The sequence below is a fragment of the Perognathus longimembris genome, chromosome 1 (assembly GCF_023159225.1).
Source record: "Perognathus longimembris pacificus isolate PPM17 chromosome 1, ASM2315922v1, whole genome shotgun sequence".
NCBI lineage: Eukaryota > Metazoa > Chordata > Mammalia > Rodentia > Heteromyidae > Perognathus > Perognathus longimembris.
The window spans coordinates 146,766,393-146,783,459 of NC_063161.1; the positions used below are offsets into that span (position 1 = coordinate 146,766,393).

At 41.2% G+C, this 17,067-nt stretch overlaps 1 protein-coding gene across 4 annotated transcripts in view; it reads right to left on the reverse strand.

The window, feature by feature from the left end:
• The window catches only part of Astn2 (astrotactin 2), an 861,877-nt gene that overhangs the window by 132,682 nt on the left and 712,128 nt on the right, over window positions 1-17,067 (reverse strand). For all 4 annotated transcript variants that reach the window (XM_048340549.1, XM_048340540.1, XM_048340532.1 and 1 more), the window contains 2 exons: window positions 9,496-9,629; window positions 7,828-7,976 (listed from right to left, as the gene is read on the reverse strand). In XM_048340549.1, coding sequence (XP_048196506.1) covers window positions 7,828-7,976; window positions 9,496-9,629 — 283 coding nt within the window. The remainder of the gene's footprint in view (window positions 1-7,827; window positions 7,977-9,495; window positions 9,630-17,067) is intronic.

Consider the following 17,067-nt stretch of genomic DNA (forward strand, 5'->3'; position numbering starts at 1 on the left):
GAAGTCAGAGCTCAGAAAGATGGAGTAGAGACAAAAATGTAAAAACAATGATTATGTTGATTGTTGTTATGGAAATAGATGTGTCAGTCCAGAAGTTATTTAAATCCGAGGAAAGAAGACAAAGGACCAAGCCAGATGGAGCCTTAAAATTTCAAGAGCAGATAAGAGGACCTAGAAAGGGATATTAGGTTGGAATGAGAAACAACAGTGGAAAAGCAGGGAAGAATGGTATCAAAGAAGTCAAGGAAATAAAATATATGAGAAAATGGTGAGTTCTATAGAGTACAGAAACGTATCAAGTAGGTTATGGCAATAGAAAACATCACTGGAGATAACATAGAAATCACACATTCATGGAGGAAATTAGTTCCATGACTTAGGAGTAGCAGAAGCTAATGTGGTGAGAGTTAGAGTGAGTAGAAAGTTAAAAAAAATGCTAGAGATAGCTTTCATAAATATTTTCAAATGTACATTTATAAAAAAGAGTACACGGATCAGAATGGTGGTAGATGACTGGGGTTTGAGTTTAGAAGAATATTTAAATGGTGGTGAAATAATCTGCTCAAGAAAATATAGTGAGAGAACTTATAAAGTTTTTGAATAACTTCGGACAAAATAAGAAATACTGTAATAAACCAGATTATTTTTTTGAGGCTAAGAAGGACATTTCATATTATATGAGAAGGGAGAGAGAGGGTATGCACAGAAGAAACTGGCTTCAAAATGTTATAGTGATCAATCTGTGGTCATTGGTGAACAATGGTTGTGGTACCACAGATTTTAAAATGTGGAAGAAGAATGACAGTGGACAAGAACAACCTGAATAGACTGCTGGGAGCAGGAAGAGACCAGCTGCCCTTGGTGACTATTGATATAGGGGCACCAATATTGTGTGTGTGTGTGTATTACTAGAGACTGAACTCGGGGGCCCTACATACCACTTTAAAGCCACATCTCTAGCTTCTTTTTGGTAGGGTCTCACTCTATTCTCAGGCCAGCTTGGGCTTTAATCTTCCTACTTGTGCTCTTTTCTTCTCTCAGGAGAAGAGAGGCAAATGCCACTGTGCCTAGTTATTGTACTTCCTTCTGTAGCTGGATACATACTACCACACCCAGCATTTGGTTGAGATGGAGTCTCATGAATGTATATGCCCAGGGTGACTTTGAACATCAGTCCTCAGATCTCTTTCAACCAATTAACTAAAATAACAAGTTTGAGTCACTACACCTGGTATTGGTACCAACATATACTGTGTGCTTCTCTCTCTAGATGGTTTTGATATATAATCACAAACTGTAGAGGATAACATGCAAACAGGTAGATATTTGGAGAGCAGAGAAGTTAAAGGCTTTACAGTCAAGGGAGATGGCGAGAGCAGTGATTAAAATATAGAACACGAACTTTACCCTGATGGGATGATGAATTCTAAAAGTTGGGATAGAAAGATAGATGTAAGCATTATGATTCAAAGAGACAAGAGGTCTCTAAGAGTTCAAAGTTAGGTGGAGGAATTGAATATCTATCTACATACTGACAAGATACACAATCACTGTCAAAGGGGCAGTTTTGAAACAAATTATTTTGATGGAACAATACCCCATGAGGACTAATCTGAGGTAGAACAGAGAAAAGTGCACAGGAAACTATAGGTGAAAGAAGTGTGAGATTGGAGTTCAGGCCAGAGCATCCATGAGGACCAGAAGCTTATCATCTTGTCATCATCTGTAATGATAAGAATGAAGATGAAGAACAAGATCCAAACCAGGGACTCAAAGATTTAGAGAATCAGTTCCAGTGGAAACCAGATTAAAGCTGGATTCTATGTGACTTTATCTTTGGAAAATATCAGAATGTCCTAGACATAAGGTAGGATGGACTTGGTCTTGACCAAGTCTTTTTAAGAAAAGCAGGCACCTAATTTGTTCTTGTCCTAAAAGGATATCCTGTTGATCACAGAAGAGACCATAGTCTGTTTGTTTTTGGTTTTGGTTTCTCTTCCCTTCAGAAATAGGCAACTGGTACCAAGGATAAGAATGGTGACAGATAACAGCAGGAGAGAGGTGAGACTTGAAAGAGTCTTATTTATCTAGAGCATTGGTAATAGTAAGAGGAGCTGATAATACTGATTCACTTTAGGATCAGAATCTCAAACAATCACCTCATTTCCTCCAGGAACCTTTTTACTAGCCCCCACTGGACTCTGTTAGAAACCCCTTTTCTGTGGCCCTAGAGCATCTAAGGGGTCTCAGTATCATGCTGTCACAGAAATGTCTTCCTAAATTACTACTTTCTCCTAGTAGATGATAAGTTCCATGAAGGCAGAAGGCATGTCTTCCTTGTTGCCATTCCATGCCACAGCACACACTATGAACCATAGTAAGAGCTTCATACATTCTAATGGAACCCATGAAGAACTCCAGGATATAGAAGACTACCTAGGTGGCATGGGGCAATGAGGAGCAGAATTAAGACTCTCTAACTCCCCTTTCTTTTAGGAAACTCTTGCCTTTAGAAACCTTTCATCCAAAGAGCAGCTGGAGTGACAAAAACATTTCCTGAGCCACTAAGATCAGTTCCAGATGTCTGGCGTCATGTCGTTTTGTACCTCACCCTATAAAACGTATTTCCCTTGCCTACCACGGCCTCCTCTCTAGCTGAGGGAGTGCAGTATGCTCTCCAGTGACATCACCACCCCCATGCCAGTCCAGGCCAAGCAGACAGCAGATGGGTGAGAACCCCTTAAGTTTCTCAGACAAAGAGAAGGGCTCAGCCATGGCCTATACTGCTTAAGAATCTATGAGTAATTTCCACAGAATTTCTTTAACACTAACAGTGTAACTGTTCTAGCACAGTCTCTGCTTAGAGCACCTCTACCAGACAAAAAGGATTTTGATGTCCTCGACCTTTCGTTGCTGTGTGTGCACACGTTCACTTCTCTAACTGCTTTCCTTCCCTTGCCAAGATCTTCATACTAAGGTCTGAGACAGAGGTCTGTCTTTGTCAGGACAGGGCAGTGGTCCAGATGGTCTTTTCCACTATAGATGAGACCAAATTTTACCAGGGAAGGAAGAGGACAGAGGACCAGTTTGGGAGTGGGAGTGATCATTTGGATATTCTATGTTGACTCAGATCCGAATGTAGATCAGCAGCTCCTATCTGAGCCAGCATAAAGAGATGAAGACAAAAAGAAAGGAGCTTGAGATATAGACATAAAGTGGCATGAAGCAAAAAGAAGAGACAGCAATGCCAAGAGAAGGCACACACACAAAAGAAAATAAAAGAAGAACGAAGAGTGACAGGAAAGGGTCAGTGAAGGACAGAGAAATGGAGACAAGGGACAAGAGCTGAGAGCTGGCAGGAGGCAAGCCTGGTACCAATGAGCTGGGGAGAGGCCCATCAGGATCACAGATGCCAGGACAGACAGGGCACTGACCAGCTCCAGATGTTTCTGCGTTTTGGAAGATGAGGGGGGAGAGGGGAGAGGAGGATGACAAAAAGGCCTGCTGCTTCTGTGGGAACCAAAAAACTAGCTGACTTCTAGCCCTGAACCAAGTAAGTCAAACCTAAGAATCCTATGATGAATGAGAGAAATCTCTCATGTTTAAAAGGTTGAAAGCAACATTCAACATCAAAGAAACAGATGATTTTTTTAAATGCATGGATGGATACATGGAAGTGTAGTAGGAAGACTATCTGTCTGGGAACTAGGAGCCTATAATACTAGGTAACACACTTCCTCTTCTGATCCTCACATTGAGCAGAGAGGACTCAATGCACTTCTACTTCAAACTTAGGTTCTCAAAAGCTAGGATAGCCAGATGCCAGTGGCTCATGCCTATAATCCTAGCTACTCAGGAGGTTGAGATCTAAGTAAGGGCTGTGGTTCAAAGCCAGCCCAAGCAGGAAAGCCTGTGAAACTCATTTCCAATTAACCACCAAAGAGCCAGCAATAGAACTATGACTCAAGTGGTAGAGCTAACTAGCCTTGAGCAAAAAAAGAGCTGAGGGACAACACCCAGGCCCTGAGTTCAAGCCTCAGGGCCAGCACACACACACACACACACACACACACACACACACACACACACACACACACACACACCCCTGATGTAGTATGTTTCCTATGATGTCAACATGCTCTTTCCTATCACGGCTAAATTCTTCATTCTGCCCACAGACACACAACTCATGTTCTAAAACCCCTTATTTCCATGTACCTCTAGGTATATTCTCAAACATAGCAGATATTATATGGACTGGTGGGAAAATGTTTGAGCTTCATTGTGATGGCTAAGCAAAGAAACCAAAGCCCCAGTTCTAGCTTCGTCTCTACCACTGACTCACCCTGTACGTAACCTCTGGACACATCCTCTCCTCTGAGCCTTTTCTACGTAGGTCAAACAAGGGGTTTTGATTCATTAAATCTGCTTGCTCTTCAGCCCCCCCTTTCTTACTCTCCCTCCAACGTCTACCCTGCCTGAGAGGCTGAAACTCATGCCAATTGTTCTGATGAGGCCACGTGGGAGAACAAGACGTCTGTTTTTAATATTGATGACAGATTAGCGTGCGGGGAATTCAGCCACCGCCCCCCCACCCCCTTAACAAGCCTCTTTTCTGCTCAAAACAACTGGAACAGGAGGCTACTTGTGCTTAGCTTTTCCAGAAGAGTACCCAAACCAAAAGAGCAATGGCTTCTCTAAAGGAAACACGAAGGAACCAAGCCCAGAGGAGGGGCAGGGACAGGGGACAGGACAGAGAGGGAACATTTCAATAGCATTCAAGGATGTAGAAGATCCTTGTGTTTGCATGAATGCACAGAAGAGTGAGATGTGTGCATACACCTATGTCTACAGACACACACACACACACACACACACACACACACACACACACACACACACACACACTGACAAATAATTCCAATCCTGGACTTGCCTGCGGCAAAGATCCAAGGATATCAAAGTACAAAACCCACATTTCCCTATCCTGGCCTCACCTGACCAAATGTGTGAGTGGTCCTGACTGTATCCCAAACAATTCTGAAATGTTTCTTTCTTAACATTTATTTTCCTCTCTCTCTCTCTCTCTCTCTCTCTCTCTCTCTCTCTCTCTCTCTCTCTCTCTCTCTCTCTCTCTCTCTCTCTCTCTCTGCTTTCCTTAATGGAAATAGGAAATAAACAAGTTTATAGTATCTATGATGTCTTCAAAACTGCTATAGTTGATCCTCAACATCAACAGAGGAGGAAAGTGGGACCTACAAAAGATACGAACTGGTCTTAGAAGTGGTAGAAACTGAAGCCAGATACCAGCTCATCCAAAGTTCCTGTTTCATCATTAGGCTATGATCACCAAGATAAAATTCATAGATGTGAGCTGAAAGGTTCAAATTTGAGCTAAGTTCATTTTCCAGAGGTCTTATGAGTTTGCATATGAAATGTTCCTTCCAAACACTAACATGTTCAGCACTAATATGTTCTCCAGCTGTTGGATCCAGACATTGAGAAGTGACTAGATCAAGAACATTACTTATACTTGATTCAGTGGATTCATTCACTGGTGGATTTATAATCTGATAGAATTGGTAAAAAACAAAAAATTGGAGGAAAGGGTTGGTTGATCACTGACACATGCCCTAGAAGGATAGATTACCTGAATCAATTTTATTAAGGAATGGAATACTTCCACTTTATTAAACTAGTAGTGTAAAAATTATTAGGAAATATGTTGGTCCAGCTGGTTCCACCAGTAAATTCTACCAAATAGTTAAGGACCAAATTGTTTATAATCCAATTCTTTGAGAAGATAAACGACTTCCAAAAACCCCACAAAATTTTACAATTCATTTCACACAAATATATGCATCCTGGAATTTTTTTTGCTGATATTAGAGGAGCTACTTCAAAACAATGAGTAAAGTATGGCAAAGAAATTGTAGAAGGCCTGCGTATCTTCTGTTGAGAGGAGAATGAGATGACTCTGGACTGACTGAGAAGTCTTTGCAAGGAGAAGGAACACTAGGGATTTGATGAACATGTTGACTGATATATAAGAATAAATGCTGTCTGAAGAGTAAGAAACACCTGGTTGTAAAGTCTAGCTCTACCACATACATGTTCCGTGATTTGGGGAATGTCCCATCCAATTCCAGGGGACTCACTTTATCTGCAAAACAAGTTTGGTAGTCATTATCACCTTCCTTTCTCTAATTCTGAAAATAAGAGCATGCACTAGATATATGTGTATTATTGTTAAAGGATAAATCCACCTTTTGGAGATCTTCCACTTCCCTTGGTGTCTGTAGTTTATAAATCTCTAAAATCATGAAATACTATGCCACAAAGACTAACACACACACACACACACACACACACACACACACACACACACAATATACCCTCACTCCTTCATAGATACAAGCATCTTAGTTCCCATTTTTTTAAGTGAAAGCAAATGAACACAACCTCACATAAACTTGCACTAACACAATGATGCATAACGTGGCATAAACATACCGGCTACACACACATTAGAGCCATAGGTTAGAAAGTGGCTAGGCAAAGTCCAAAGGAGGAGGCAAAGCAAGACGACCCATCTCTGTTCTTTGAATAGACACTTCACAAAAGTGACATCGCCTCCAACTTGTTTCACCCTTTCTGCCAACAACATCAAATAAGCCGGATCCATCTTGGGCCCCTAAATACCATGTGACTTCTCCTGTACTCCATTACCATGGCTTCTCTGACCTATTATTATTCTACATTCATAGCCTCGTTGTACCAGATTCTTCCCAGTCTCAGAGGAATCAAAACAAAAATAACCAAAAAAGAAAAGAATAAAAGACAAATTAGAGAGAACCAGAAAACTGATAGGAAACAGTGTTTTCTATTCATTCACTACTCATTTATTTAACAAATACTTGAATATCAGACTTTATTATAGGTGTTAGGAATTCAGCCCGATTTAAGAAAGACATCATCTTTTCTTGTGCTTACAATGTAATTGGGAAAAATTATTCTCCCTTAATTGTCTCAGTAACTCATCCAGCTCAGGATTAAAATTATAAATTTGGATAGTTGTCACTCACTGGTGAACCTTGAGTTAGTCTCAGTTTCCTAATCCATGAAATGTGCACAATAAATATCAGTCTTCTGAAAGTTGTTGCAATTCAGGAAGATGCTCAATGAAGTACTCTCAGTACTTAGCACTGGAAGTAGATAGTCAGTTTTATAGATGGAAAACAATAATTACTGAATGGAAGTCAGCGGAGAATGCAAGCACCGAGGACAGGCTTTTGGCACTGTCCGTGATTTAGAAGAACTCAGAGGTAATGTTCTAAGTTACAAATAAATGGAGCCCTTTGGAAAGACATCTTTCTTATCATTCTTCACATTCTTCTCAGTTCTCATTTAGGAAGACTACCTCAGTACATCTCAGTTAAAAAGAAAATCACTTGAATTTCCTCATCTCAGTTCCGGAGAAAATATATTTACAGATCAAAGTTTCATTTATAGGCTTCCTCAAATGGAAAACAAAAACAAAAACAAAAAACTTAACTAGGATCAATCTCACACCTTGCCTACAATTTTAAAAGAAACCCAGAGAAAATTTTCAAGCACAACTTATTATCTTTCCTAAATTAAAACCATAGGAAACAAAACAACAACAAACAAACAAAAGCAAGGGTTAAGCACCAGAAGAAGAAAAGAAGAATTCAAGGAACAATGAAACTTCCCAGTGCCTTCCTGGGCCAAAGGACATCAGGTTCCCAGAGACAGTACAGTTCCTTCTTCTGCCACAGCATCCCAGCCAGATGAGAAAGTACTCACCCGTATACAGGTCAGTGTCTGTGTATTCGTCCACCTTCTTGTGCTGCAGGATATAGTCAGAGACTTTGGTCCCAATAGCTGGCTGAACATCTACCCATTCCAAGGAGACCACAGTGCTGGAAGGCTCTACAGTTGGGGACAGCCGCAACCTACAGGAGAAGTAAGAGTCAAGGTTGCTTGTTTGCCAGGCAACATCAGCTGCATGGGCTAAGATGAAACAAAGGTTTGAGTCTGGCTTCACATTTTGATTTTTCCCCACTGCTAATCCCTGAGTGGCCTCAAACAAATGATTTCTCTTTTCGAGGATTCCTTTTCCTCATCTATAAATGAGGGACACAAAGAGCTATCTTGTAAGATCAATGTGGAATTCAACAACTTGATCATGGCACACAATATGTGCTCAAGGAAAACAGATTTATTTTCCTTTTATTTCCACTGTATTCTCAGAGATGTTCTGTTTTTTTTTTGTTTTTTTTTTTGTTTTTTTTTAAGTAAACTGGCAGTGACTTCAGACATAGGAGCTTAACCTCAGCCCAGATTCCTTTTCTTCCCTTATGGCACTATCTCTTTAAGCATGTGACTCTTCTCACCCTATGGATTGCTCCTGCCCCCTTCTTTTTCCCTCACACCTCTTCTCCCTAATCACATTCTTCCAATCAAGATGATCTTCTTTAGTCCCACAACTACATGTCCTGCATCAGAGCCTTCGCATTTGTTGTTCCTCCACCTCAACCAGGATTCTCAGGATTGATTGGCTGCCTTGCTGACTCTGACTATAACGTAGGTCTTTTCACAGAGAATTCTCCAAACAGCTCTCCTTGACTTCCACCTAAAGTATTCTATCATTATTCTCCCCATGAGCAACTATTTGGTTTTTTGCCAGTCCTGGGGCATGACAAATATTTGTTTTTGTGATTATTATTCCATTGTATTATTTCTTTTTGCTGTATTTTGAGAGTCTCACTATATAGCCACGCCTGGCCTTGAGCTTGTATCCCTTCCTGCCTCCACCTCCTAAATGCTGGGATTCTATGCAAGTATTACCATACTAGCTCTTATTTAACTTTTTAAACTGTCTTATTTTCCTTCAGTATATGTCTCTCCTACTGAGCTACGAGCTACCTTAATGAATAGACTGCACGTATCTTAATTGCTCAGTGCTTTTTTACATAGCAAGTATCCAAAAGTATTGAAGTATGAGCTCCAGGGATGGGAAACAAGAAATTTTTATGCTTCCCTGCTGGTTTTCTTTGCTTTTTGTCTTGTTTGCTCATTGATCTGTCTTTGAGAGGGGAAAGGGGGCACAGAAATGGAGGGACAAAAGGAGGACAAATGCAGCCATGGTACTCACTAGATACGATGTTGAAAATGAACTGTGAAATTTGTAGGTGGGGACAGGAGGGAAAAGCTGAGAGAGAGTGAAGGGGTTGTCCAAGAAGACAAGTAACCCTTACCCAACTTGTGAAACTGTAGCATCTCTCTCTCTGTATATCACCTTTAGAACAACAACAGAAAAAAAAAAAAGTATTGCGATTCCTTAGGAAAGCTCCTTTTGGATCCAGGTAGGCATTCCCGACAGCAGGATTAATCCCTGGGCCATGTTGGCAAGGCGAGAGCGTGAGCCTCTATGAAGGGATGAAGAAAGGAAGATGGGCCATGGATACGTACACGGGCTGTGGGAGAGGGCTGCAGCTGGGGAGCCCACTGGCATCAAAGGCACTGAGGTCACACCTGCACCAGTCGTCGATCACGTCCCCTTTCCCCGAGCACCAGTAGGAACTCATCAGGGCACTCTTGAAGGCCTGGAAGGATGACAGAAAGAGTGGTGAAGATCGTGGCGGCAAAACAGACAACAGCGTTGGAGACGGCCATGTTGTCTGACAAAGCCGTGGAGCAGCCTCACTAGCCATGGACGCCATTTGTGCTCAAATCCAGGGCACTCTGGCAAGGGGAATATCTCCCATTCCAAGGCACTCCTTACCCAGCAGTCAGAGTAGGACCGAGGAGACATCACACTAAAAGCATCCATTGAAACCTTCTACTGTAACTGATGTGATGCTCACAGTAACTTCACACGATAGGTTACTGCATTGTTACTATCAATATTCTCTCATTTTATACACAGGAAAAGTGAAGCACACAGGAAGTTAGTGACTTGCCTGCATTTCACAGATAGTAAATGACGAAGTTTAGATCTGAGGCAAGTGAATTTTGTTCCACATCCTGCCTTGTTAGAAACACTTAGTTACAATGCACTAACCCACTCGTAGCCCTGTATAAAACAAACAAACAAAAAACTACAGAAGCGATGAGTTAAAGCCCTTGTTTTAACTCCTGGCCACCTCTACAGTCTTACTTCCCATCAGCCTGATGACCTTCTGTGCATAGCTCCAGCCACTGTTCTGCAACCACCAACATGTCCACCATAGTGAATTCCTGCTTAGGCACAGTGTTCTCTAAATCAGAACACAGCAGAGTATTTTCTGTAAGGACGGGGGAATAACTACTCTTAGCAACCAGGTAATACTGCCACAATTATTTAACACTGCATTTGCAGCAAGAAAGTAGAATAGGCAATACTTTAAGCAGACATAATGCATTCCAGTAATACCAGTATTTACAAGGATAAGAAAAAGGCTAGATTAGTGTTAATGGCCATGTTTTACTAACCTTTGCTCTAAATGATGATCAAAGATCTATTTAATTCTAATGCTGTTTATTGTCTTTTTTTTTTAAGATCTCTTTATACTGCAACTCACTCTTTTGGTCTCAGATGAAACTGTGCTTTCTATGCGTATCTTGCCCTGAATTTCTTAAATTTGGAATCGATCATGTGCCTTCTCTAGATAATCTTTACTTTTGCTGGTCCTTGGGCTTGAACTCTTGGCCTTGGAGATATCCCTGAGCTTCTTTGGCTCAAGGCAAGCAGTCTATCACTTAGGCTACAGCACCACTTCCAGCTTTATGAGATGTTTATTGGAGATAAGAGTCTCAAAGATTCTCCTGCCAGGGCTGGCTTTGAACCACAATCCTTAGATCTCAGCCTATTGAGTAGCTAAGATTACAGGCATGAGCCACTACTACCTGGCTTCTTCTAGACATCTTTAACAGTAGATGGCTCCAACCATCACGTAGTTGAACTGAGGAGAAGTCTCAAATGTTGCCTTGTACTTTCTTTCCCCCTCTCAGGTACAAGCATGGAGGATTCCCTCAGCATGTAACATGTGCTTGAGTTAAGAGACTGGTTAAGCCATTCCATTCACACTGCAAGTCACTGGCTGTGTGACAGTTCTCTTTGAAACCTAAGGATTCCACAGGGTCTGGAAACTGATGAGTACATAAAGAACACACACACACACACACACACACACACACACACACACACAGACATACACATCCACACATCCACACAGACAAAATATATGTGTATATATACATGTGTGTGAATATTATCCAGCTATGAAGAAGAATGAAATTATGTCATTTGCAGGAAAATAGATGACACTGGAGATCATCATGTTAAGTGAAAAAAGCCAGACTGAGAAAGAGAAATATTTTATGTTCTTTCTCATATGCAGAAACTAGCCCTGGAAGAAAAAAATAGAATGATACAAGTATAAAATTAAGTGATTTTTTTTTTTGTGGAGGAAGAGGGAACCAGTAGAATAGGGGAATAGAAGGAGAGGGGAGGAGGTGAATATGATCAAGTACTTCATCTGCATGTAGGAAAATAGAATAACGAACCCATTAATATTTTTAAAAGAGAGGAGGTGGGGGAAATAGGAGAGTGTGAATTTGATCAAAGTACATGGCCTTGTGCTAGTGGCTCAAGCCTGTAATCCTAACTACAGGAGGCTAAGATCTGAGGATTGCAGTTCAAAGCTAGCCAGGGCAGTAAATTTGGATGTTTGGGTAGTTAATCTCCAATTAACTACCAAAGAGCCAGAAGTGGAGCTGTGGCCCAAATGGTAGAACACTAGCCTTGAGTAAAATAGCTTCAAAAACAGTGCCCATAAACCAAGCCTCAGGATACACACACACACACACACACACACACACACACACACACACCCCAAAACAAAAATCCAAAGTACATTATAAGCATGTATGGATATATCAAAAATGAAACCTCTTTGTACAATTAATATACACTAATAAAAAATCAAACAAAAAAAAAAGCCTAAGGTTCCCAGAGAACAGTATCTTCAACTCCTTTGCCACATGTGTGCTGTGCCACCTCTACATGCTTTATCTTCTTTCCTTCCACACTCTTACTTTCTATGTGCTCTTTAGATAACAGTCACACACTGCCTCTCTCCGAGAACAAATGACTTCCCAGGTATCACCTCTCCCCTCCTGCACAATTCAAGATGCATTACAGAATGTTTGCAGGAAGCAGGTCTGGGTTCCCCCTCCTAGGCCCCTCAGAAGGGCATCATGTGTAGCAAGAGCCTCATGAGCTGGATGCGGGGATACACTCCTGCATCACAGCACTTGGGAGGATACATCAGGGGGATTACAAAGTCAAGGCCAGTCTAGGCTACATAGGAATTCTGAGGCTAGCCAGAGGTACTAAATAGAGACCCTGCCTCAAGAAAATCACTGAAAATAATAATGTATCATTCTTTTCTAAAATTATATTTTTATTGTCTTTAAGTAGTCACACAAAGGAGTCACCCTTCAACAAATTAGCTTATCAGTACCATGCATCTTGATCTATGTCATCCCATCATCATTTCTTCCCATCCTTCCCAACCCATCCCCCCAGTTTATTTTTTTTATTTCACCGGATATGCATTGAATATTCTTACTTCATTCTCCCTACTCCCTACCCCCCCCCCCTTGTTGTTGGTTGTGGGGCTTGAACTTGGAGCCTAGGTGTGGTCCCTGAGCTCTTTTGCTCGGGGCTAGTACTCTACCACTTGGAGCTACAGTTCCACTTCTAGGTTTTCAGTGGTTTATTAGAGATAAGAGTCTCATGAAGTCTTATCCGGCCTGGGCTGATTTTGCTCTTATTGTTTGTTTTGTTGTTGTTGTTTTTTAAATTTTTATTGACAAACTCATGTACAGAGAGGTTACAGTTTCATACATTAGGCATTGGATACATTTCTTGTACTGTTTGTTACCTCCTCCCTCCCCCTTTCCCTTCTCCCCCCATGAGTTGTTCAGTTCATTTACACCAAACAGTTTTGCAAGTATTGCTTTCGTAGTCGTTTGTCTTTTTTACCCTGAGTCTCTTGATTTTGGTATTCCCTTTCAGTTTCCTAGTTCTAATACCAGTATACATGGTTTCCAATGTACTCAGATAAGATACAGAGATAGTGCAGGTACACCACAGGAAGGGGATACAGGAGGGTCATCAATAATAGAAGCTATGGTTACACATAGCACGTTGAAAGTAGTTACAACAGTGATCTAACAATTGTTTCCATAACATGGAGTTCATTTCACTTAGCATCATCTTATGTGTTCATAAGGTTATAGCTATTGGGCTCTTGTGATCCTCTGCTGTGACTTGCCTAAACCTGTGCTAATTGTTCCCTATGAGGGAGACCAGAGTCCATGTTTCTTTGGGTCTGGCTCACTTGACTTAGTATAATTGTTTCCAAGTCCTTCCATTTCCTTACTAATGGGGCAATGCCATTCTTTCTGATAGAGGCATAAAATTCCATTCTATCTCACCCCAGTAAGAATGTCCTATATCAAGAAAACTAACAATAACAAACGTTGGAGGGCATGTGGACAAAAGGGAACCCTACTTCATTGTTGGTGGGAATGTAAACTGGTTCGGCCACTCTGGCAAGCGGTATGGAGATTCCTCAGAAGGCTAACCATAGAGCTCACCTATAACCCAGCAGCCCCACTTTTGGGCATCTACCCAAAAGACCACAAACATAATCACACTAAAGCCACCGGCACAACAATGTTCACCGCAGCACAATTTGTCATAGCTAGAATATGGAACCAACCCAGATGCCCCTCAGTAGATGAATGGATCAGGAAAATGTGGTACATATACACAATGGAATTTGTTTTGTTTTTTTGCCAGTTCTGGGGCTTGAACTCAGGGCCTGAGCACTGTCCCTGGCTTCCTTTTGCTCAAGGTTAGCACTCTACCACTTGAGTCACAGCACCACTTCCGGCTTTTTCTATATATGTGGGGCTGAGGAATTGAACCCAGGGCTTCATGTATACGAAGCAAGCACTTTATCATTAGGCCATATTCCCAGCCACCCATCTGGGCTGATTTTGAACCACAATCCTCAGATCTCAGCTTCCTGAGTTAGCTGGGATTACATGTGTGAGTCACCAGTGCCCTGTTCCCTCTCTTCTTCTATCTATCCTCATCCCTTTGACCTTCCTCCAGCATCTTTCAAGTGCTAGTTTCCTGGTATTCATGCTGTTGGACTGTGAGTTCATTTTCTTTAAGAATTACACAAACCCTTTTTGTATTTCTCCCAGAGATTTTGACAAAAGCTACTAATGAATCCTGCCACATGTTCTTACCCATACTGTCTCCTAGGAATGAACACATTACCTAATTTCTCCTGAGTGAAGTGAGCACCCAAAGAAATGAAAACTAATTTATTATAAAAGCAAATGTTCCTGGAAAATGAATTATGAAGTTCAATGAACTTGAAGTAAGCTTGAGAAATGTAATCCTTTCAACAGTTCTGAGAGACTGTTACAGTGACCCTCAGGTTTGAAAACTAGGAATCAGAACTGTGAAACAATTTCCCTAAGGTCACATAGCAATAGTGGAAGCAAATTCCATCCCAGATTTCCATCACTTAAAAGTTCAGGTTTTTTCTACTCAACCAGGAAGATCAGTGAGATTGATCTCAAGTAAGGTTGCCAGATTCAGTGAACAAAAATATAAAATGCTCATTTAAATGTAAATGCATATTTTTCATGAAGTAGTTACATGTAAGTGCCTGGGTCCAAATACAGCACACACTAGGACCATTGTTCCTACTATATACCAGATTTTATGCTAGGAACAAATATCCCTTCTTTTGCCAGCCTGAGGAGAAAGAGGAACTCTCTTAAGGACAGAAAACAGATGGGACAGCATGAAGTTATACTGCTCTCAGACTTTCCCTCTCTCCTTTGCAGGTTCTCCTTTATTGAAATAGCCCTGTACAAGTGCTCATAGATTCTGTAACATCTCCAGCCAATGTTAAGAAGCCTTAATTACCATAATGGTGAAATCTGGGGACATGGTGGAAAGTGACACAGATGGTAAGATTGCATTGGGTTCCAGCAATGAAGAGAGAACATCCTGTTTTTTTTGCATGTATGTGTTTTTGTTTTTTTGCCTCTGTGTGTGTGTGAGAGAGAGAGTGTTTTCTATAATCAAATGGAGCTTGAGCTTGTGCAAAACAAAACAGGAAATCTCTCTGGACTGTGTGAGTTTCACCATCCAGGCAGTTCTTGGGAAGAAATCCTGCCTGTGAGTCTCCCAACTCCACTGGATCTTTCTCAGAACTCTAAGGAACAGAGCAAAGACTGGTGCAATGGCCAGGCAAACCCTGGATGGAGCACAAACACACTCCGATAAAAGGCTGACATCAAACGGGGACTTCTTGTAAAGCAGCAAAAGCCAGCCTTGTGTCAGCGCAGGATCATTCTTCCCCATGTCTTCAGACCTTGCAACACTCCATCCTGAGGCCAATTAGATCCCAGGGGAGGGAGAATCATAGGATCTTCCAGCTTCACAGGATTCTATCTGTAAATCATCTAATCTAATCCATTTGCAGATGCACATACAGTGGCCCAGAGGCTAGCTGGCTGGCCCAAGGAGACAAGAGAGGCCTTTGATGAAGCTACTCTCTTCCTCCAGTTCATGCTCAAAATCACCTTCTGATCAGTACTTCCTATTCCCATGTACAGGCAGACGTGGAGGAGAAGAGAAGAACTTGATGAACTGAAGTCTATTTGAATCTCCGTACCCTTGACCTTCTTAGGTCACACAAAAGCAATAAATGCCAAGATTCTATCCAAAAAAATCCTTTTCAGCTGGTCTGCTTTGGGTCATGTGCTTGTGCATGTGCGTGTGTGTGTGCGTGTGTGTGTGTGTGTGTGTGTGTGTGTGTTCTCAGAGGAAAATGAAATGCTGCACTGGAGGCGTCTTGACTTCTAGCTTTTGAGCAAATGCAGGGACTTAAAAAACAAATCCTGTTACTTCTTACAAGGACTGAATTTGCATGGTCATTGGTTTTCATAACAAAGAAGGTTTGGATTTCCAGAATTTATAAATGTTTCCAACTTTAGCTAATTAGTTAGCAAATCATGTTGGGCAGGAGGAGAAAACAGACACACACATATCCCCCCCAAAAAAGGGCAATCAAAATAAATAAAAATCAAGACTTATTCCTGACTTTCTCGTTGTTTTTCCTATTTGAACTTGAATAAGTGATCCTGCTTTCTAAGCCTCAGTTTCTCCATCAGAAAACAAGGGAGAAGATATATTTGTGAAGGTTCAATTAAGTTCAATAAACATTCACTGAACTTTTTACTCTTTACCACGTGCTGTCTAAAAGTTAAGAAGGGGGATGAACAAGATCCAGTGGCTAACTTCAAAGGACTCATGGCTTAATGGTAAAGACACACAAAAGAATCAAAATCATGGTTTAAATGCTGTGAAATAATGTACATAAGAAGCTGTGGTAATGCAAAGAATGGGGGCCTTTAATTCTAAAAATAGTGACAATGTTTGTAGAATTTTAAACTTCAAGTAAACATCCTATATTTAAGAAATTGTGGGCCATTAACACTGTCATGAAGCCCATGCTTGAATCCCATCATTTATACTTCTAATGACCATATTTTAACACTACCAATTAGTCTTCTGTGCTGATACCAAGTCAGGTGTATGTGGAGGGGGATGGTGCATTTAATCAGTCCTGGGGCTTGAACTCAGGGTCTGAGCTTTTCTACTAATGGCTGGCACTCTACCATTTTGAGCCATAGCTCTATCTACTTCCAGTTTTCCGGTGGTTAATTGGGGATGAGAGTCTCACAGACTTTTCTGCCTGGTCTGGCCTTGAACAGAAATCCTTAGATCTTAGCCTCCTGAATAGCTAGGATTACAGGTGTGAGCCACCAGTGCCTGGCCAAGTCAATACTTTTGACAGTGAGATGGTTGTAGTCTGTAAAATTCCAGAAAGATGCTGAGAACTCTTCAGTCTAAGCTTCATAGATTTGGTTACTACTACAGAACAAATAGGCTTGCCCATG